Source organism: Elaeis guineensis, chromosome 11, assembly GCF_000442705.2.
Source record: "Elaeis guineensis isolate ETL-2024a chromosome 11, EG11, whole genome shotgun sequence".
NCBI classification, from domain to species: Eukaryota; Viridiplantae; Streptophyta; class Magnoliopsida; order Arecales; family Arecaceae; genus Elaeis; species Elaeis guineensis.
Window position 1 is genome coordinate 89233973 of NC_026003.2, and position 24748 is coordinate 89258720.

At 35.4% G+C, this 24748-nt stretch overlaps 1 protein-coding gene across 6 annotated transcripts; it reads right to left on the minus strand.

Moving 5' to 3' along the window:
* Nucleotides 1–946: 946 nt before the first annotated feature.
* LOC105034264 (carotene epsilon-monooxygenase, chloroplastic) lies at nucleotides 947–19779 on the minus strand. Of its 6 annotated transcripts, none has more exons than XM_010909342.4 (11): nucleotides 19156–19778; nucleotides 18623–18919; nucleotides 13633–13830; nucleotides 11304–11405; nucleotides 5922–6062; nucleotides 5680–5787; nucleotides 3243–3325; nucleotides 2778–2925; nucleotides 2262–2319; nucleotides 1342–1512; nucleotides 947–1213 (listed from the first exon to the last, which is right to left on the minus strand). In XM_010909342.4, the coding sequence occupies exons 1-9, from the start codon at nucleotides 19654–19656 to the stop codon at nucleotides 2263–2265; spliced, it is 1635 nt and encodes a 544-aa protein (XP_010907644.2). In that variant the 5' UTR covers nucleotides 19657–19778; the 3' UTR covers nucleotides 947–1213; nucleotides 1342–1512; nucleotide 2262. The 6 variants fall into 6 exon arrangements, with proteins under 6 accessions (XP_010907644.2, XP_019702495.2, XP_019702494.2 ...); XM_019846936.3 differs by having other exon boundaries at nucleotides 2242–2319; nucleotides 2778–2940; XM_019846935.3 differs by having other exon boundaries at nucleotides 1305–1512; nucleotides 2778–2940; nucleotides 19156–19777.
* Between the last annotated feature and the right edge of the window lie 4969 nt (nucleotides 19780–24748).

A 24748-nucleotide genomic window follows, 5' to 3' on the forward strand; every position in this document is an offset into this window, starting at 1 on the left:
GAACGACCCATTTAGGACGATCCATGCAGTGGACGATCCACCTGAGATGATCTCTGAGATCCTGAGATCAAAACAGAAAGTTTGATTTTTAGACTGACCAAATAAGACATCCCATGAGACTTCCAGACACAGTGGGACGATCCATTCTGGACGAATTCGTAACGGCTAGTTTTCAACCTGCTTTTGGTGCGTTTAATGCGTATTAAACACTCTCCAATGGCTCTAAACCAATTCTAAGATATTCTCAAAGATAAATGGTGACTATAAATGCTCTCTTGAAGTAAAAAATCATAAGATTAAGAAAGCATTCAAGTTCAAATCTGAAAAAAGCTCTATCGACCCTAAAGAGAGAAATATAAGCATTTAATCACTTCACCAACCATTTTCCAGCAACAATCAAACATGAAATTCATTGAGGATGTTCAGCAAAAGCTTCTTCCCCTTAAGTATTGTATTTTTATTGCATTTATTATGTTTATTTAAGGAGATAGTGTGCTGAATTTTCTGTACCCTATTTTTCTTATATTGTTTTTAAATTTTTGAGTTTTGGAGGATTTCAAAATTCAATTGGATTAATCCGAACCCTGAATCGGATTATTGAGGATTGACTTGTACCTAAAAATAAGTGTTCTTGTTTGGATAGCAAAGGTCAGAAGTGTCCGACATGGTGTAATCTTTAAAATCCGTTTAGTGGATTAAATTCGCAAGTAAGAACTTGGAGAATGGATATAGATGCAAGATTGACATCGAACGACTATAATTCTTTGTGTTTGTTGTGTTTGCCTCTCTTTACTTATTTTTTGTGCTTTATACTTGCAATTTTATCATTTGTATTTGAATTTATTTTTATTGAAAATCAACCATCTCCATTCAAACACTTTAACACATTGTTTTAGTGCACTAATCTTTAAAATTTTAAAAAAAATTTAATTCACCCCTCTCTCAAACTCCATATCTGGGCAACACTTCCCCAACCAAGCAAACCCAGAAAAAAAAAAAAAAAGAAGGGGAAAAAGCTGGTTCACTGTAACCATATAATTATTTCAAAAACGGTGGTCAACCTCTTTCACTCTTGATCAGAATAATTTGCTGCACTGCTTTTGCATCTTCGAACAATCTGTCATCCTTGAGAGCAAGAACAGGTGCTGTTCACATCTGAACGTTCACTTAACTTTGATTGTTCACCAAGTTTCATATCATGGACAGCTTTTCCCTACATTAAAGTAAATCATAGAAGAAATGGAATCAGTTGAATGACTGAACAATATTAAATAATGTATTAACCAATCGTTAGCATTACATACAAGATGCAAAAGTTGCCCAGTGAAATGTTCAAACAACCTTGGAAAATCTTCTGACGTGGCAGGTTGTTTATTATGGTTTCACATAGAAAACCTATAAACCCATGATGCTCAGCAATATAGAAATGATCCCACATGGTACTTGGAAGCCTTGATGTGATCCTCACTCCAGCCTCCATCTCATGTTAAGTAATTGACCCCGCTTGATTCACTGAAGATGAAAGAAACGGTTCATAAGATGTTAACTATTGAACTTCGCAGGGTTATTTCAATTTATGATATGCATTACCACATGGAGTATGATGTCAAATTTTAAAATCACATGATTGGATTATTGCAAGCATAAATGTTTTAACGTTTTAGCATCTATACTTGCTTATCTTGATTAATGATATAATTCCTATGTTAATTTGTTATTGCAACGACCCATTTACATAAATTAGTCATGAAAATAGTTGATACTGGTTTATTATGGGCTTATACGTATGTGTCCCCATCCATGGATCTCCACATGCTTTTATCAAACTTAGTTCTATGACATTTTATACTCTAAATCTGTTATAACGTACTACAAATTTCTAGCAGTTTGGTCATCCTTGAAAGCTTCTGGACCCAGGCTTACCAATGTTGCTCATGAACTGAAGACCACCTTTTAGATTGGATATACAATAAATACTTTCTCTACTGTGCGCTTAAATTTCTTGGTTAAATAGCATTTGTACTATATGCAACTAATAACAGTGGTAGCCTATATCATTAATTATGCATAAACCATTTTCGATGATTCTACTAGTTTCCATGCCCAAGTCCTCATTTCTTAGCTTCATTTTACATTGTACCAGTTATATCAAAAATATTTATCTACAAAATAGCTTTTTCATTGCTGCATGCCATAGAATATAATTAGTGATGTAACATAATTTAGTGAAATAATATTTACCTTAGTGAAATAATATTTACCTCAAAGAAAAGCACAATCATGCTGCACTTTCCGTGGACTTAACGTCATATACAAACCCTGCAAAAAAGAAGCCATTTCAATTTGACTTCTACGTGCCGAGATACTAACTACTACAGATAATACTTCTTCAAATCAGTAAGCATCAAAGATAATTCTCAATATAAAACATTGGGCATGCACACATTCAGAACAGGCAGATAAAAGTAATTACTTTATTAAATAAAAAGGAACAGTGTCATTTGATTGACACATCACAATTTTAGAAATAGAGTGACTTCACTAACAAATTCATCTAGGTTGGTCCAGAAAACAGTGGAGAACTTCGCCATATATACTTCAAAAGGCCACTACTCTAGATAAAATTTCAGAAAAAAAAGATTACATTCCATGATCAACCAGTTGTGCCCGCATCCTTGCATTTCCATTCACATTGTCACTGTTTTCTTTCTCCACATGTTAATGGCGTGTGCTAGTATTAAATATGCAGGAAACTTCTAAGACAATTGTGCACTTACATTCATTGTATGAATAGTAGCTCCAGTGGTCATGGTGATATTTTGATCAGGAACCAGTCTGAAGTCCATATGCTGCAAAAAGATTGCTAGTGCTACAATTGCTTCAAGCAAGGCAAACTGGTCTCCCACACATTTGCGTGGCCCTCCACTGAACGGGATGAATCTAAAGCATACATCATCACATATAATGCAATAAAGAGGAAATAGTTTGAATCTCCAATAGATATACAGCAGTATATTAATCTATCTAGAATATTAAAGCTCTAACACTTACGTAACATATGGTTATGATTTACAAGAAAAGCTAGAAGATCAAAGTGAAAACTAGTTTGATGAGAAGTTCAGAGAAAACAACCTTATGTGCTAGCAAATTTGGAATTATATCAAGTAAGAATTCACAAATAGATCTTCTCAACCAAAAATAGGGAAAAAGAAGCCATGTATAGAAAGAATCTTCAAACAAACCTGAAGTCAGTATTTGTCTCATTTGGAACTGGTCCTTCCAGGTCAAATCTTTCAGGCAGAAATTCTTCAGCTCTATCCCACACCTTGGAAAAACTCAAACAGGCAAGTATGACAAACTTAGAGAATTGGAATATCTGGTCAATATCTCCCATTTTCTAATGAGAAAATTTAGTTGCTGAGTTCAAAGAAGATGAATATGTAGACAATTTAATTATATCTCTAAGCTGCAAAATGTTCCATAATTTGTACATACAGGACCTACTTAATGAAATTATATATATTTTTAATGTTTTGGCATTCTTAAGTGTAGTTAGTTTAAGCGTCTCTCTTCCCCCCCTCTCTCACAAATTTTCTACAAGAAGAAATCTAGCTTGCTGGATTAGCTGACCATTTTATTGTGAAATGATGCATAATCTTAGTTTCTTAAAATCTCAAGTACTGAAGTAAATTAACATTAAATTTTTATCCCTTATTTTGAGACAGCTGCACCCTCTACTTTTGCAATATAATACTCAGCACTCACTATTCCTTCACCAAATAGGTTTTGGTTATTCCTTATTGAGCCTTGACATACATAAGAACGAGGAATCGCAGTAATGCCACTTGGTTTTGCAATAAGAAAGTGGCTCCTATGCTAGAGATCATACAACCTTTCATATACTTCTTGCATGCTGATTCATATCTCCTTTTGAATTACATTTTCCCCTCCAAAAATAATAGCCAGGTCTCTCTTTATTCTAATTATTGCAACTTCCCTAAGAACTGTACCTGACCTCTTACCATTTCCTGCCATTTCATTTCTAGCTAGCTAGCAATCTTTTTAGCTCTACCATTGCTTTCCAGATTGTTTAAAATATTATTATTTATTCCGAACACCTCAGCTGCACTTCTCCCACTTCCAGGCCTTAATCATGCTTGCAGTTAGACAATATACCTTATGTCAGAATTGGAATTTCAGTTGCTTCTGCATTTACTTTTCTTTGGACAGCAATTCACTTGTTTATGGGTCTTAGGAAATTCACATTTAGGGTTTGACAATTTTGGTTCATGAGGTTTAGGAGCATGCTTTAAGAATTTGTTGTTTATATAAGATTCATTGAGGGGTATGGACGAGATGCCTTTCCACCATCCTGAAAAGCTAAGGTTTCTCCATATGAGTCCATGGCTCATGTTCATCAGAAGTCATGAAATTTGCCTTTCTTGTTATTTGAGCCCTACTACATGGACCAGGTTGAACTGACCCAAATTTACAAAGAATGGGTTCCTAACAAAAAGCAAAGTACGCACCTTCAGCCATGGAATAAAAAGGAAGGGAACATAAGAAGGGGGGAAATAGAGGGGAAATGAGAAGGAACAGTAAGTAGATAATTTAGAATCCACTGGGAAGAGAAATATTTCTATACCATGAAGTGACTTGCTTCATGCTTCAAATCTGATTTCGGAGACAGATGCACTCTTGCTTATACAGGTGAGGTTACATCCACACCAGGAAAGATAATTCTAGTCGGAACAAACTAACCAAAGGTGAAACTTGAAGAGTAAGTGCTCAGTGAGTTGTGATAATGGAATGTATTTTATCATTGGTCCCATGACCAATATACACAATTGTAAGCTATGGCTCTTTTGAGTAAAAGCAGGTCAAAAACAAGAAAAATGTTGAACTTATAAATGTATCAGTCATCAAAACCTAATGCCACACTCAAGCTCAATATGGACCAAGAACTATGTGTTGTCCATACACGCAAGATTGAAAGATCCTGGTGATATTTTTAACATGTAAGAAAGTAGAAGTGTAGTCTGAATTTTCTGTTTGACAAAGTAGCAATCAATCTTAATATGCTTCATCCATTTGCTTATGATTATACAATTTGTAATCACAATATAGAGCTGGTGGTGTAACGGTGATGTCAGTCAGCGTGAAGAAAGTGAGCCAAGTGAGCTTCATTGCACAAAAGTTGGCATTAGCACAGCAGCAGGAAATTATGCCATGTTTCCAATCATCTAAGCAATGAGGAAACCTTTAGGCATGGAAACTATGTGTGGACTATCAACCAATTAGATTGCCATACCAAGCAGCATTGATGAATGCCTTGAGCTTCAAAAGGAGGGAGAAGAAAAGATTATTGAGTCCTTCAATGTATTGAATAATATGCAGATGTGTAACTTAGTGGGCAGTGATGAGATACATGGGAAAACTACCTCAACAAAGCAGCATTGGTGACCAAGAGAAGGTCAAGCAGACAATACCACCCTCTAACAATACTATGATAATTAAAGAGCAGCTCACTGTAAATGTATTATTCATAATGGATCTCCACCAGTGATATGAGATTGTATCTAGTTTGAGTAAAAGGTAGAGCATGAACACAAGTGACTCTAGTCACTCTACTATGTGGAATAATAGAAACTTTCAGCAATAGTTGAATCCAATGTATACCTGAGGTGACCTATGTATATTATACACAGAAATCATTATGTCTTGAGCAGCATTAACCTTATAATCTCCAGGAAGTATGTCAGCAACTTGAGCCCGCCTAATCAAAACCTACAAATTTTAGAGAACTAAGATTCAGAAATAAACTTGTATTCATGCATACAAAAAAGCATGCATCATATCGGAAGATGTGATGTTTCAAAAATAAACTAGTATTCATGCAGATAAAAGAGCATGCATCATACTGGAGGATGTGGGTAAAGACGCATGGATTCATTTATGCAACACATCAAGTACTTCAGCTCTTTGACATCTTCATATCTAGGAAGTCTTCCTTGTAGAACTTTGTCAACCTCTTGCTGTGCCTTTATTAAAGTAGATGAATCCTTTAATTATACAAAGAGAACAGTCAACAAATCTGGAATTGATGGTTCCAGCAAGGTATAAGAATATAACTAGATAATGGGAAACAAATTGGTTGTAAACAAATAACCATGATGTAGTCATGATAATTCACGTAACCTCTCTATGCATGGTACCATAAAAAATATCCAACAGTCTTCTTGATAGTGTAAGCTCATCGAAAAAGCAATAAATACAAGCAGATCAATTGATTCGATTATTATCTTTAAAAACTATTTTAATTATTTATACTAAAAATCCATCATGTCCATTTCCACCAATCAGCAACCTTGTGACAAATAAGCAAGCTGGAAGAAATAAGACCTGATTTGTGATGTTAGGACTTAGGAGAACTTAAAGGAAGATAAGGCTAATAGCAAAACATCCATCAACAAGATGATGATTATAAAGCTTGTTTCACCCTAGCAAAGGATCACATAGGTCAACAAAAGCTGAAAAAGAACTTGACCTAGAGGGCTGTTATTTTTTTTAAAAGAATTACGGTCACAAGGTAATGATTTATTCAATTAAGCAGACCTTAGTTACTTAATCTGGAGCATATTTGGGTGCAGGCATCGAGAAGCAGGTCCTTTAAAAGCAAAAATTAGAATAGAAAGAGCACAGGAAGCAGGTATGTCAGAGAGACTGACGTGGGTGAGGCACCCTACATAGGAATTTCCACTTGATCGAAGATCTTGAGAAATGGAAGCATATTTTTGTTTATCTCAAGAAAAACTATTTGTTTCACAAATAGTTGTCCACTTTCATGCAATCCACATTACGGTCTAAAACAGGATAATTAATCATGTTTTTGACAATTAGACCTGAACAACAGTGGCTTGACTTGCCATGGAGTTCCAATTGGAAAATGTTTAGAGGGCTATGGGATAGCCTCGAGCGGTAACTATCAATTGGGAAGCTATTCACCAGAGAATAGCTTAAGAAGCCCAAAAACCTCAGAAATGGGAAAATAGACTAACAATTCTAACTCCTCTGCTTGTCCTACTAAGAATTGGCACCAATATATGATAACCATTTGACAAAGGCTGTATCAATAGTCTCTCTGACTACACTTAAAGCTAATTCTTCTAGCAATCCATTCACATCAAAAGACATAGGCATGTGAACAGGCTTGTATAAATTCACTTCTGTGGACCAAATACTGCAATGCAAGAGCAGTATTCTTCAAAAACATACACTTCAGGAAGTAAGAATAAATTTTGGAAGAACGTAGCAACAGAAAACCCAACATTACATGTCCCACAAAGGTCATTGACATGTTAAATGGAAGTGATATTTTATCTTAAGCAAGAGATGCAGATAAAGGTAACATGCTTAATTTAGATATTTGGTACTCTTAGTAGGAATTGAGCTACTTGAGAACCACCAGCTGCTCAACTTGAAATCTTTTTGAAATGAGAAGTTCCATTCTCTGGCATTGGCACCCCAAGTTCAATGCATTTGAAATTAGGATATACATGTATAAGCTTGTTTTCAACAAATGGAACACATGATTTCCAAGGAGGAAAGGAAATTTCTTGGTTTTTTCTGGCACGTCAGAAATTGAATTCATGTTATCAAATGGCATAAAGTAAATTTGATTATCTTCTTGCTTAATCTATGTGTCAATCCTACAATATTTAGATTAAAATTGTTAAAATCACACTGATAAATTAAATACAAACATTTTTTCTAGAAAAAAAAATGTGAGGAAGCTGTAATATTAAAAATCACAATAAGCGCAAGTGTTAATTAATAAGGATTAAGCATACAATATGCACAAATGTTTCAAAAACTTTAGATTCAGAAATTCCCTACCAGGAAAACATGAACTAAATAGTATGATAAATAAGTAATCTCCTTCCATTTTCACTAGAATGGTACATGTCAGTTTGGGGGATTTATCATGCAGTTTAATGCATAACGAATCTACTGTTGCAATTAATTATTGAATATATGTAGTCTTTTTTTATCATTACAGCCATCATGCTCTTTTCTTATTTCAAAAACATCAGTTCTATCACTAAAAATTAGATAAACTGTTCAAGTCATACTAACCTAGCATGCTTTAAAAAAGCATCATTTCTTTTATTTAGAAAAGAAAGATATTGTTTCTACCAGATAATCTGCACATTTCTATGATTTCCATCCAACTATTTGTTCACAAATACTTTGTATGTTACAGAAATAAAAAATGAAATCAAAATGTAAATATTTTGAAAAACAGTCAACAAATATTCTTTGCATAGAAAACTAAGTTATTATACGTCAAACTGGTTCCGGTCTGATATTGAATCAATTTTCTTTGCAGCATCCCAAATATTTTGCACCACAATTTGTATAATTTCCTTTAAAGAAACTCAGAAGTTGCACACAAGTTCCAAAATCAAAATGTATCTCTTCATCAATTTCAACCAAGGTTTGCCAAACCGGTACCATAGCTCGTACCAACTAGCAATTGGTTTGGTATGGTATCAATACGTAACATACTGAACTGAAATGTATCATAGATGAAAAATTAGAAGAAAAAGAGGGGAGAAATAGAAAAACTCTAACCACAACCCTAAAAGGAGGAGAACTAGTTAAGATAGAAGACAAAAGAGAGAAGGAGAGGGCAAAGAGGGAGATGGAGAGGGAAAGAGGGGGGGGAGAGAGAGGGGTGTACTAAGCAAGAGGAGTCAGCATCGGCATCAATTGAGAGCCCCAACATCATCTTTGATGTTTATCAAGGATGACAACATCATCTTTAGCATTGATCGAGGACAACAAAGTCGTCTTTAGTGTCGTTCAAGGATGAAAGAGAAGAGGAAGAGAGAGCGAGGGAGGGAGAGAGGGGGGCTTATAGAGAGGAGGAAGATGGAGAAACAGAAACAAAGGGAGGGAGGGAGGGAGGGAGGGGCTTACCTTGTCAATGATGACCACAAGAAGTCCCAAAACCCTAACCCTCACCATTAGTCAAGGCAGGAGATGTGGTGAGGGCTCCATAGCATTGATCAAGGGTCACAATGTTGTCTTCGGCATCATTTGAGGTCGACGACATCAAGTGACATTGAAGAGGACAAAGAGAGAGAGTAAGCGAGAGTAGTTGAAGCGACCAAAGGAAGGGTCAAGACGGTTTAATAAGCTGAACTAACCTGAATGGCCAAACATCACGATTTTGTGTCGGTTCAATTTGGGACAGACCGAACCACTTGGTACAGGTTTGTTCGGCAAATGCTGATTTCAACATTTTAAGACTCTTTCTTCACTCCAAGAACAAAAAGACATATTTACAACTCAAACAAGTTCATATTGGATTAATCAAACGCACAATATAGACTTGCTGGGGATCCAATTCTAGCATTTCAAACAACTTAAAGTTTTTGAAGAACTCCTAATGTTCTATTTTTTGTTTGTATTATTGTACTAATGTATGAGAATGAGATCATGTATTATCAACTTCACAATTCTTATGATGATATGCATCTATCATCTTATCTAGCACATTTTATGACTTAAGGTATGCAGGGCACTTTACATTTATTGCAATTAAAAAGATGTAGTAGCATAATTGAACTACTAACTATCTGTTGTCATTATTAAATTTCTTGTTGATTTCATTTTTCTATTGAATCTTTAAGGTTTTTAGATTGTCATTTATGTTTTAGATTGAGAACAATCTTCCATATTCTATCCATAATGCTTGCTTAGATCCTTGCCTTCAATTTCATAATTCTATAAACACTTGAGGAATACCTGAAGCACATGCAAAGATTCTTCTTTAAGAAAGAGAATGCTAGAACTTGCCTTGGGAGCTAGTGACATTCATCAACCTAGTATAATTACAAGGAACTTGACTTGGGCAACTCAATATGTGCAAAAGAAAGAAAACTTGAATGGGAAATTAGTGTATTCTAGAAGAACTATCAATAATTCCACGCAAGACACAACACCTCGATACTAGACCCTATACCAGTACCATCCTAATTTAGTGTTAGTACATCCGATACTGGAGCTGGTTCAGCATACTGAGTGTCAATACACCCCCGTACCATATGACAATTCAGCATCAATATAATATGATACGATTAGTGCATATTAGTCCTGATCAGTATGGCAAACCTTTGTTCTAAATCCATTGAAGATCAAAAAGTTAATTATCTTATCTAAGGTTTTGAAATGGTAGCAAGAGTCTAGGTGAATACTATATACAAATGTTGTGGCATCAAATAATAGAACTAAGGAAGATTTGTCTGAATGATTTAGTAGAGTTTCATGAAAAACTTAGCCAATCCCAAAAGAGTAATTGGATCTGCCATGGTTTGCTAAACTGCTACTGGAGGGGATACCAACTAGTGACCAGTTCGGCATGGTACAGATGCATACCATGCTGTTCTAGGGTGTACCAATATAGAGAGAGCCAATCTGCTGATGAGATAGGGGAAGTAGGAGAAAAGGAGGCAGAGAGAGGAGGGGGGAGAGGGAGGAAACGGTCCAACATCGCAAGCAGCTAGGTAGGCGAGGAGTAGAGGTAAGGCAATGTTCACAAGCGAAGGGGGTGGCCTCTCGAGTATGCCAAGCTAGGAGGATGATTGTAAGAATGAATCACAATCCGTTTTAGTTAATAGCCATGGGCCGTTTGATAGCCGACCATGCAAGAGTTTGATAGATATGAGTTGTTTAATAGCTAAGAGAGCTGCTTCATTTTAAAAGCCTGAACTGCATCGATGGCCGACTGGTTGGGTTTGGTACGCACTGAATCGGCCAGTTTGGCGCAATTCGGCAAACCATGGATCCACTCATCTACCCTAACTCAGGCAATTTAGATGAAATTATGTTCAACTCGATCCATCAAAAATAATTTTGAACAGGTTTCTGGCCATTCCAATCCAACTTAACCAAGATTTGATTTAGAGTGGCAAGTCTTAAAAGTTAAAACTGTTTATAATATAACATCAAATGTAACAAGGTTTCATGAAATCATGGTATAAGACACTGTAATCAGGTATAAGTGCATGTCCATAAGCATCAAGAGGGACAAAAGGTTGAGCATCAAGCTTTTGGAGCCAGAAACTTACTAACTATGAGTACAATCAAAGTGGTAGTATTGGAAATCTCTCCTTTTTCTCATTTGAGTTCTGAGCTGATCTCTGACCTAATTATCTACTGGGTTGATGGTCTGTGCCAGTGCTACTTTAGAAAACCAATTAACAAATGCAATGAGGTAAGACAACTTATAGCAATACCTTACTTAAAAGATAAAGTGTCCATGTCAATACTGAGCCAGTTGTTTCATGACCCGCAACCAACATCGATAAAAGATCATCTCGCAATTGTACACTAGTAACCTGAAATATATGGAAGATATCATGGTAAATACAAAACAAGCAAGATAAATATACCTATAGTAATCATTTCCTGCAAAGCAAAAGAAATTATATAAACAACTGGAGGCCATAATAATGCTATAAACTGATCAATGTTTTATGACGGATTGAATAATATATTGGCACTTAGGATATTATGTAGCTTGACATCATGTATTTTTCGGTAGACATGTTTCAATAATTTAAGATTTTCCTTCTGTATTCACTATTTCTGTCTTTTGGTGGGGGTGTGGGGCATATGATCCCAAGAATTATCCCATATTTGCTGATGAAACCCTTATTAACATTAGCAACCCAGTATTGGTATTTTCACAGCTCTAACTACTGAGGCCCCTTCAATATATTTTGACAATAAGGAATGCCAAATGCAGTCAGTAGTCAAGCCAACTTTTATGTAGAACAAAAAAAATCCCCTCCATTGTATATTTCTAAATCTTAATTTGAGTAATTAATGTAACCTCTAACTTTGGTCTATCAACCATCAAGAACTTAGAAAGATCAAAAATTATATATATAATCTTTGGAAGTATCATAAGAAGTACACCATAACAATATATAAAGCAAGGATGATTGGATTAAGGTGCCTACTTATATCTTGCATTCTTTATTGAACTTACCAATTCAGCATGTCATTGGCATAGTGCAGGGTATGTGGGTCTAATAACACATGCTGATTTGATGAGTACTGCTCCGATATGTCTAGATACAGGTCAAGAAGTAGGAGCTGAGCATGTAACATGTCCTTCTCAACTTAAACATGCAGCCAACCATCCTGAATAATCTTTGCATTTACTATAGATGATCTAGTGCTTTTCTCCAACTCTTGGTGAGGGTTTGTACATTTTGAACATGACTACATCAAACTAAAGGATAGAAATCAAAGTAACCCGTCATGTTTAAGCTTTCATGGTGCCATCAGTGCATGAGCTTCGCAAGGTATCAACGGTATCTATATAACTCTTAAAATATATTGTTAGACACAACATAGAAAAAAGTCCCAATGTAGTTTTATATTGTTCTTAATTAGTACAACTATCAGTATATGAGCTTCACAAGGTATCAACTGTAACTGTATAACTCTTAAAATATATTGTTATGCATGACATAGAAAAGAGTTCCTATGTAGTTTTATATTGTTCTTAATTAGTACCTTAAACGTGGAATTAAAATTAATTACACAAATTACTGGAGCAACAATCATGTTAAATTACAATTAGCATAGATATATATGGTGATCTGTTATATTTCTATCGATAGTTAAAAATAAGTATATCCATCTAAAAATGTCTTTACACTAGTAAAAAGCAACTAAACTAGTTTGCTAAAAATAAAACAAAATTTTTAGCATGTTGGTTTTAAATTTTGTATATTCTTATATATCTACCTTTCACTATCAATGCATGCCAAGAATCTGCATGATATGCAATGACTGTTCCATGATATCTAGTTGCAATACATTGTAACGGCACCTATCATCATCACAACTTAGTCTACAAGCTGCCTTAAGAAGCTCAAGAAATTGTTACACAAGAAAAGTTAGAATAACAAATAATTATGCCTCACACTTTCACCTATATAGATCAACACCATGGGACAATATAGATAAATCAAAAAAGTCTTTACAAATATGGCACATTCTACCAATACTTGATCATAAGATTCTTCCTAGTAAACTATAACAAATAATAATGTTCAATATATTATATGCCATAAGTTTTTTCAACAATTAGCAATACATCAAACAAACCATATGATCAATATACATTATAAAACAAATTATTTGAATACTTGACCTAAGTTAAGTCTATTCCACATCACCATGATTTTGTGAATTTAAATAGTATTATACTTAATAACATATTATGAAATGAGGGAATAGAGAAGAGAAGGAATTAAAAGAAGAAAGAAAGATAGAAAGAAAAGCAGAAGAATTAGAGAGATGAAAAAAAATGACCAAGAACACAGATTGAAAGTAGTTTCCATCCTGCCTATTGTGGCACATGAATCAGGAGAACTGGACGTAATTTTAGCAAGTGATTACTTCAACAATAAACTGAAACATGAACTGGTCCTACAAAAATAACAACAGTAAAGGAAATAACATAATCCACCACAACTATATTCTACTCAAAGCATAATAAGAAAAATTTCAGCCGCTAAGTAAATGGCAAATGTAACTTTAAAAGACCTCTTCACGGCTAGCTAGTAAAAAACGAAGGATGCTAGGATCTGACTCATTTACATACTCCTCCCCATCAATTTGTTCATCTTCAGCCTCTACAATCTCTTTGCACTTTGTAATAAGTTCTTCAACAGTCTTTCTTATTATGGTAACTGCTTTCTCTGCTCTTATCTGCCTAGGTATTATCTTCCTTAGAAGATAGATCTGCTTCAATATAGTTCAAATTAGTAACAGTAAAATTTTAGATAACTTGAGGCAGCAGAAATGGGAAGAAAACTGTAGCTAGAAGTGAAGTAATAAGAAGTTGAATCATGTTGACTCATATAATCGCATCGCAGATGGTAAGAAATATTTACCCTGCCTAAGAGTTTATGAAAAAGTTTATATTGTTACTCACTGGTAGTCAATCCAATTTCTTACAAGAACTGTGGTTTACTAGCTTTAAAATTTTTCCTTCCCTCATGCTTATAAAACTACTATCACACATGTGGTATCAAAATTCACCAATGAAACTACATACAACATATAGATGTAATTTAAATAGGATATACAAAATGCACTTATCAGTATTCAAGTCAAACAGAAGATTTTCATAACATTGGCAAAAAGTATATAACATCAATTTTTGGAGCCAAGAAATCCATTTAAATGACAGGCGATTATCTACCGATAACTTTAAGTCATTAATGCTTGGTTTTGCTGAGCCCAACTAATGAGGATTATTACAATCTTATTGAAGAACTATTTGAGAAACTTTGTTGGAGAAATCATATGTTCTCTTTCCTGCCCAACACAAACAGAAAGACATGCTTGAGATCCACTGCACGTGATCTAATTGAGGAAGAGTTTAAATTCTCAGAGATGACAAATTTTGACAATAGATTTTCATATCAATAGCATTTGGCATGCACAAATATATGTAACACTCCCATTCTAACATTTAAATAATTAGTATTAAACATAAAATTGAGGTACTTTTCTTTAATTGGTGATATATTGAGGCTAGAATACACTCTTTTAGGGAGAAAGTCTAAACAATTCTTACGAAAAACAGAGAGGGAAAGAAAGTGCACCTTACAAACGTGAAATATTTTCTATTGATTCCCACTACCATGAAGTTCGGAAGTCAAATTGGAAAGAGAAAGAATGATGTAGCAATTTGACAATTGTGAAGTCACAAGAGTTGAGCTAGAAAGCAGTAGAAATGTTTATGAACATCAGGGAGACAAAGAGATTGAGCTACAATACTAGAAGGATAGTAGATAATGCTACATCATTGGAAGAACAGTAAATAATGAACTAAGTAAGTACTATCCTCAAGGGCAAAGATAAATTTGCTTAAACATGCCTAGAAGAAAGAATGCATTTTAAGGAAGTAAAGCATTAGGAAGTTCAGTCAACATAATTTGCATCTTTTTCACTTAATATCTTCACTTTGTATGAGAAAATATTTAGCATGTGGCCTTGTGTGCACACATGCAGGCACACACACAAACAAGCACATGCACATGGGAAACGTTGTGATTTCATGATGTTCAATTCACTAAATACCACATATAATGCAAGGTGCACTAATGGTTTGTGATAAGGATCAGAGATATGGATGACCCGATGTTTCAACACATACAACATGGCCATTATATCCATCATTTGGAAATACAGTTTCTGCTAATGCAGCATGGATGTATATGATAAAGAAGTGCCCTTAGAAAGGTGGACAGCAGTGGGATCCTCAGTCAGAATTTTTCTTTTTTTTTTTTTTTTTGGTACATAGTCAGAATCTTTCTTTGTAATACAGAAAAAGAAGTAGCATGTGCCAAATATTGATGTCAGTGATATCTGATAAAAGGTTAGTTTCTCAAATGGATCCAAACCAATGCTCCAGAAGTTGGATAGTCATCATAAGGTTCCAAAAAAAAGGAGATTATTTCTGCGTCCATTACTAGAAAGTAATCAACAAGGAAAACCTCAAAATCTTTCTTGAAATATCTCACTTCCTAGAATGTTCCTAAGAGCAGCCATGGCAGATCGTAGTGGTTTAATGTTACAAAAGAGTTCATGCTTAGCAGAAAGCAGAATAAAACAAGCACAAGATCTCAAAGTCTTCTTACTTCAGTCAAAAGTAATGTTGCTATAATTAGAAAAGCATTACACAATCAAATAAAGCAGAAGAACAAAGTATACTAAGAATCAGGTATAATATGGTGATAAACATCAAGAATAAGAATTATTAAGTTTATCAAGTCCTCGGATAATAGAAACTGCAGTCAAGAAACTAAACTCTAAGGGGGCATTTGGTGAACCAAATGGGATCGCCATAGTGATCTAACTTCACTAGTAATCCTCATCCTAGGGTAATCTGATCACTTGTGATTTAAGATCACCGCATTTGGTATGTCATGCCCAAGTATTTAAAGATCCTTAAGTATCCATGAGTAACTCATTTGGTATGTCATGGAAATCCAAGATCCCTAGCCATAGAGTACTAAAAATACCCCTAAGACATGCGAGGAGGATTTTTTATGTATGCTCAATTCTTATGAATTAAAAATGTAAATACCCCTAATATGCTAGGACAGATAAAAAATCATCACATGCTCAATCCAAATGCAATCTATATTTGACTTGGGTTAAGAAATTAAATTAAAGCCTGATCCATTTACATTTGGGTTGGATCAGCTCAGATTAAGGATTAATTTTATCAATCCAACAGATAGTTTGGGTCAATTCAGTTTAGGAATAATTCACACAGATTATAAGAAACATATAGTAGTAGATTGCTAAATTAATCATAAACTTGTTCGACAAAAAAAAATCATTAAATAAGATTAAAACATTATTAACAACCTATTTCACATATGCTTTGAGTGGCAACCACATATAAATTATGGTCAACAATATGCAATGATAATTAACTGTATAAAAGTTATTACTAAAAGTGAATAAAATTACTGGATTCAAGAAAAATTAGAAAATATATTTTATTAGTTTTGGATTAGTTAGGGTTCGTTTCAGTTCATTTTGGGATACTTAGTGATCCAAATTCAATTTATATAAAAAACAGGCCATATTTTTAAATCCTAGTTGAATCCGAGTATCTCCATTTTGGTAGGATCAGGCTATTTCTAAATTGGTTTTAGTTCAAAAATGGTTCAAACCAATCCACTTACAGTACTAAACAGAAATATCTCATCTTAGCCAATATCTTGAAATATCAATTTATATTAGCTGAGATAACAAAGATGAGATTTTTTTAAAAATATCATATTGATGCCTAATACCGTTATGAACTGGTACTCTACCGAGATAAAAACTTTGTCTGACCGCATGCTTTTGGACCATGTTATCAAGCAACCATGGCTTTCCATTGGCAAAAGGTTAAGAAAAAAAATCTCTTGCCCCTCTTGTCTCGTAGCAAGTTACTCCACCTTTGAGCTATGGTGCCCCAGCAGAGCACCTTTGAACATCAAGTTTTTTTTTTTTCAGCCCCTTGTATCTCAAATAGAGAACATCTCTCATAAGTCCAGCATTCAGGAAGAAAACTGGCTTCAGGTAAAAGAACAGTGAAATTAAAAGAAGCAGCAAAAAGTGAGAGGCAAAAGTAAAGAATATGGTGTACTCTAAGGCTTGTACAGTGTACTTAAAGAACCTGTCCTCTTCAGTCTCTCACTCACTCTCTCTTCCGCACTCTTTCACATTATTTTACCCCATTCTTGTTCTTTTATGCCTCAAAGTAGCCTCTTTGCTTATGAGTTTCTGCAAAGTTGGCAGGGAGTCAAAGCAGCCTCTCTCCTTCATTCGCATGGAGACTCCGCCGGGTGTGTCTCCCACGAAAGACTGTGGCAATCATGAAGGGTATTTTGGTCAACATATTTCAGTCCAAGATCACCATTTTGGGATGATCTTGGATATTCATCTCATCGTGTTATATAGTGATTAAAGAAGTGGGGATGATTTGGGATCACTGCAACGTAGGATTATTAGGGTGCAACCAAACACAATGCTCTCATTACCTCTACCTGAATCATCCTTGATCCTAGGTGGACCACCTCATACCAAAGGTCTCCTAAAAGCAATGTCATACTTCGTTCAATTAAAATTAATAAATAATACTAGGTGCCAAGATTTTCTGTTTTCAACCATGCAACTAGCTTTATATGTGGCCAACAAAGGTGGTAGCTCAACTGGTTAGCACCCACCTCACTATCTGAGAGTTAGTTGTATCTCTATTATATAAAAATAGGGAGTTTCAAAATCTGATAATATTCCTCTCAAATTCCATCTGTCATTTTATCATCCCAAAAGTACCCTTCCATCTTTTCTAGATTACCTATACAATCCTGGTTATATAAATAAGGAAACAAAGTTAAATCTCAGATTAGATAAATAAAGAGATTTTACCTAATTATAATTGGGGAAATAAGCAAATCAAAAATCTTGGCCTCCAACAAAATAAGAAAAAATATAATACAAACATACAAGGAAAGGGTCATAACAAAGAAACGTAATGGAAAACAAATAAGGACAGATTGAAAATACCAATTATGAAAAAAAAAAAGAAAATGTAATATTCCTTTTTGGTAAGATCATACCAAAAATATTCTCTCTCTGTGTTGTTCTCTCAGCACCATTTGTGAGAATACAATAATAGAAATTTAAAATTTAAAATCGTGTTGCAAACAAAGAGGGAAAATATCATAATAAAAATTTGTGAGTGTAAACAAATTAGAAAAAATAGAAACATCAGCTGTATATGGATAGGGAAATATATGACCATGATATTTGTGAGAGCAGATAAAAAATATGAGAAAATACACAAAAAAGTCAGCAAATATACAAGAAAAATCTAATTACTTTTTAACATTATTTTATGTTTATGTACTACAACTTGAATTTTTATATTTTATTTTTTTTAAAAACATGCATTGCACAAGCTCGGTGAAATATAACTTTAAGAATCAAAATATGAAAAACAGAAGCTGATCAAAGAACCTACCTTCCAATATGGTAAAATGTCAGTGGAGCGAGCCTCCGCCTCTTTTAATGCAGTGTAAACTGACTCAATAACCGGACTATCTGAAGTAAGCGAGTCAAAATTGTAGTTGAACAGAGACAAGCCTATCACATCTAAGGTCAATTGAGAGAACTTCTCCTCCATGTTCACTGCAGCACCATTTGCAGCGTACGGCCGAAGCTTGTCCACCAATCTTTGAGCACATTTGCAGAACACCTTATCAACCATCACCGACAAATATTTCTTATGAAGAGATGGAACAACTGCTCTGCGCCTCGCCTGCAATAAATTTCTATCATCCATACACACAACCAGATGCAGCATTTATTCATATATGTCGAAGATTTTTTTTTCTTAAATCAAGTATTATAAAAAAAACTAAGCATCAAATTTGGGATCGAGAGAAAAACGAAAGTACGAATATTGGTTGCGCGACAAATATTTGTGGATATGTCGGTGCTTATAATTCCCTAGTAATTACAGAAATGGTGAGACGGGGAGAGCAAGCTATATACGGTCCAAAGGGAGCCCTCGGCGGTGGCGAAGCCGGAGCCGAAGAGGAACTGGGAGACCTCGGAGACGAGGCCTTTGGCGTACTTGGTGCCGTAGCTGCGCAGGACGTGCTTGGCGATGGCGGGGTCGCTGACGACGACGAAATTGCGGGAGCCGGCGGCGAGGCGGTAGACGGGGCCGTACTCGAGCATCCACTTGAAGAGTGGGAGGAAGAGGGCGCCGCCCAGGAGGTCGGAGACGTCCTCCAGCTTGGCATTGGCCACGGGGATGCCGGAGTCGTCGCGGGGGGCGAGGGAGCGGGCGAGAGCAGTAAGCCAGTCCGGGCTCACCCAAGAGCCCGAGCCGGTGCTGGTCTTGGTCCCGGTCTTGCTCCTGGGAGGGGGGTTGCCGAGGGACGAGGCCGTGACCAAGGGAAGGGGTTTCCTTCTGAAGAAGAAGTGGTGGTTGGGAGGGCGGGTGGGGAAAGGAGACAAAAGAGAAGGGAGTAGAGAGGAAGAGGCCATGGTTGGTGGTTCAATGCTGTCTTTTGACTGAAACGATGAGGTGGGTCTGGGGGTGATCTGCGGGCGGAGCGCTCTGAGTGAGTGAGTGGTACACGCCTCCGACGGGACACACGCTCCTTCTTCTTTCTGAGTTTGTTATGTTGCGGCAAAGGGTAACCGCTGCGTTGGTGATTGATCAATGGTTAGCGGTGCTTCGTACGCCACGTCTCAGCATGATTTGGTAGAGAGCTTGATTCAGCCCTTTGAACGGGCATCCTCAAATGACGTTGACATCCAATTGTTTTCCTTTTTTTTTTTTTTTTTCCCAGCCTATTGTGTAACCAGCAAACAATCGAAGTTGGATATCAAATGTTCTGAATAAAAATATAAATTCAAATTATTAAATAATATAATAATAAAAAATAATATAATTATTTTTATTTTTTTTTGATAAAAAAATTATTTTTTGAATCAAGATTTTTTAGTTTAAATTATTTTAGAATTCTCATCATTAAAATACGACCATCTATTTACATCCTACGTACATCTTTTTCTTCATAGTCATATCAACGATAAGGATTTTATCCTCATCTATTTCAATATGTAAAAAAAAAATAGTTATTAATTATTAAAATAAAATATATAAATATAATCACCTATATGTAAAAAAATAAAAATACATCACTCATAATAGATTTTCTTGATTTCTCTTATCTTCTGATTCGTTGCATTCATCATTCGAAATTATTTTAAAAACAGTGTAGCTTAGTTCTCTTTTTTTGAGATTGTATTCATCAACTTTAATTTGGAAGATATAACTTTTTTGATTTCTATGAGAATAATAGAATCATCATCTTTTTGCATTAAAAAAAATGATTCAATATCATCAAATAATTTTATTAGATAAATAAAATATAAAATATATACTATATATATCTTATTCATACATAATTCTTTAGCTGATTTGCCTATTAATCGTTGAGCAATTTTATCGAAAAAGATAAATAATATAAATCTGATATAATCCTCCGTATGAAATTGTAATTGGTATCTAAATAACCCTATTGACCCCATGCAATGTATATTTTTTCTCATCGAAAGTCTTCTTCTTTTTCTCACATGCACATCAAGAGTTTTGTTCGATAAGACTCTTCTTTGGACGTTGGGGAGAAAACCAAATGAAAACCTACTTCAGGTATCAAATAGAGACAAACCAATGCGAAAGCTCTATTTTTTAGACTATTTTAACACCAGGAAGCTCCTACTTGTCTCTCTTCTCAGCCCCCTCTTCACCACCATGGATTCCCCCCTTCTGGCATCTCTCTCCCCACTTCCTGTGCCTACCTCTCTCTCCTTGTCTCCGTCTCTGCGCCCCTATACACCCTCTTCACCCCCCCTCCCCTTCATCTCTCTCCTCCACTCCCTCTGCCGCCCTCAAGCCTATCTCTTCCACCTCCCCTGCCGCCGCCCAATAGGCTGATATTGCCCACGACCGTCGGAAGACAACTCGAAAGTGGAAGGCTAGCCACCCCTGCGATATCGTCGATTCACTAGTGGACCAACAAGCAGATGCTAAAGACTTGTAACCCCAAGTTCTCCGCCACAACCACCAACGATTGGAACATTGCCATCCATGGCCTCGCCACCAGCCCCAACCCCACCTCTGCCCTCCTCTTCGTCCGTGAGATGCTCCCCGTCTTCCACCCTCACCCCGATTCCTCACCCTCTCCTTCGCCATCTGCACCACTGTCCGCCTTTCCGCCCTCCACCCCACCCACCAGCTCCACTCGCTCCTCCTTTGCCTCAAGCTCGCTGTCGATGTCCGCCTCACTATCACCCTCCTCGACACTTATGCCAAGGCCCCTGACCTCCCCTCCCCCACCAGATCTTCTCCGAGATGGATCGCCCCGTGGAACACCCTCATCTCAGACCTCGCCCTCTCTGATCGACTGTCCGACGCCCTTGCCCTCTTCCGCCACCTCTCTTCCTCTCTCAATCCCTTCGACCCCATCCCTAACAACAGTACCATCGCCGTCGTCCTCTTCGCCTGTGCCCAGCTCGACTCCCTCTGTTGTGAGTCTTTCTCTTCTTTTTTTCATAGGGTTTTACTCCACATGGCAAAAAACTTTTTATCTATACGTCAAGCGGAGACATACACACACACATATATATATATATGTATGTATGTACGTACGTACGTATGTATACATATACATATATATATATATATGATAAGAATATTTCAATTTTCAAAATTTAATTTTTATTTTTTATAATATTTAAATTTCATCCGGATGCAAATCAAATATGTCGGAGATATAACCATTACAATTTTCATTATAGATTCCAATTCTAAACAAAAAGCAAGCACTTTAAGGATGATAATATATCACTACTCACTGTCAGGTTGACACAACATTTTTCTCCACAACGTGACAAGAGATGATTGGTGCTGCACCAAAAATAGATGCAGTGTACTGAAAAAAATCGAATACCGAGTTGCCATGTCAATTTTAGTGTGCACAGGACGCTTCTCATGTGCACGAAATGATCCCAAAGCATTTTCCTTCTCTAATTGTTTTTAGAATAGAAGATGCCTTGACAGCCAGAGAATTTTGATTAAAAATTTGAACTTTAGGAACTTAGATGTTGGCGTGGTTCCGGCATTTGGAAAAATCTTTTGTTCTTTCCGCATATCTCTCAAGGGAAAGAGGAATTATCAGAAAAAAGAAAAATAAACAAAAACACTTTCCTAATGTGCAAACAGAATAGGGTCAAAAATACAGCATCATATATTTAAAAAAGAATTAAGAAGTAGAAGAAATTCAAATTTAAAAGAAAATATGATAAATCCTAGAGCCATTGATTATCTCCTCTATTTTTTTCTTCACTACATTTTACACATTTTTTTTAATTGTTAGCTATATAGCTTTTCTTACCCTTTAAATCTTAAACTGATCCTTGATTAAGGCAAGGCAATCCAATTACAGCCATTCTAGAGTTTGGAATTGGATTTTAAGGATTAAATCAATCCTTGATAACCCCTCTAGACTTGAAAGTGTTCTTTCATCAATACAAAAGGAAAATAAAAAAAGTTCATGCTTCTATATCTTAGTTAGTCTCAAAAAAAAAAAAAAAAAAAATCTGATTTTTGCTTGACACTTTTGTTTTGTTTTTAAAAAAATAGAAATATGAAATTCAATACAGAAAATATGTTTGATTATCCTATTTTTATTTCTATTTTTGAAGCAACTTTCATTATTTTTCAAAAAAATAAAAGTAAAAAAATTTACTTTCAATTTTTTTTGGATAGATTTTCATCCTTCTCCCCTGCTTCTTCTTTCACTTAATGCGACCTTTAGCCCCATCACCCTTGCTCAAACCTCTTTGGACTTCACTAGCCATCTCTCCACCTGATATGAAGTATTTCTTGTCTCTAGCTATGAAAAATTCTTTATGCACCATATGCAGTACGGAATGGGCGCACCGTGTGTAGTGATTGGCTCATACGTGAAATCAAATAACGTGTGAAAAGAAAATTATTTTTCACTCACCCTGCGTGCGATGCATAAAGAATTTTTCCCCTAGCTATATCATCTTCCTCATCCCCACTTTTTTTCTTGCTACTTTTTAGAATGCCTCTCCACCTAACATTATGCTATCTCTGATCCTCAACCACATCATTAATCCTTATTATAAGAAAAAAAAGAAGAACGAATCAAACATATTTTCTATTGTCAGAAAGTTGAAAAATAGAAATATAATTTATATTTTTAAATTAAAAAATAAAAGTGACAACGGTGCCGAACACAATCTTGATATTTACTTAAATTCTTCAAATTTTAAAACTTGAAACTTAGATCCATTTGGAGTTTAGGGATTAAAACTTCATTTAAACTTAAATTTAATCCAATTAATTTGAGGGATGGAAATATGGAATAGTATTGGACATATCTTCAATAGTAAAAGTTAACACCAAAGTTTAATATAAATAATTAGTAATTTACAAAATGATATAGAATAAAACGTCAATAAAACATTTTACAAATTGGAAATTTATTGTTTAATAAAAATTATATACGTGCATGTATGCTTGTGTGCATATCTATGGCCACATCTATGCGTAAATGGATGTGCGTATCTATCGGTTGCCCCAAAGCCCGAATCTTGGCTTTGTCCGTGGTTGGGTTAATTTGGGCCACTTATACCCAAACTAATTTTAACTGGGTTGCTGATGACTAATCTAGATTGAACTTAATTACAAAAAGCTTTCACATATATCAATTTATGTCATGATAATTGAAGCTAGCTATGGTATTAGGTCCCCAGTCCTTGTAAAAAGGGCAACAAAGCCACACTGCTATGATATTACTATTTCCTTTCTTGATAAAATTTTTGTTACTCCAAATTGCTTTGTTTCCATACACGGGGGTTTATCAAATATAGGTGCCAAAGTACAAACTTTGGCACGCACAAGAATAAAAATCTTCATAATGACATGACAAAAATAACATCGACAGTATAATGTATTTTATACTACTCATAAATCAACTGCACAAGTGATGATTTGCAATGTTAATATTCAAATTATCCTCAACGGTGCGTGAGATTCATGCACTCTAGTTATAACAACATAATTTATAGCATAGGTTGCAGTTAAATAGACATATTAAAGTACCTTTTAATTTGTTTTGCCAGGCTAAGAATGGATACCATCAGGAAGCAATGAGTAAAAAATGCTCTAATATAGAGCTATAGTCTCAAATAAAGGGATTTTCGACATGAATAGTAAAGCCAATATTGGAGAGCTAGGACAATTAGAAGTCCAATATAATGCTAGAGTAATAGGTAAGTTAATTCCTCATCTCTTTCACCAACAAAAGAGATTTTATTAATTCAAACATTTAACACACTCAACAAAACAAAAATTTAAATTTCTTATAGTCGGAAAAAAAATGCTTCTAAGTTGTAACAAGTATCTGGTTGTGCTTTCATAAGTAAGAAAAATGATGTTGGATGCCCATCAAGTGCATATGAAATTTTGATATCCACCGGTACCAGTTTGGCAGCCTAATATCGTGAAGCACATCAATGTCATTGCAACAGGTGCAAT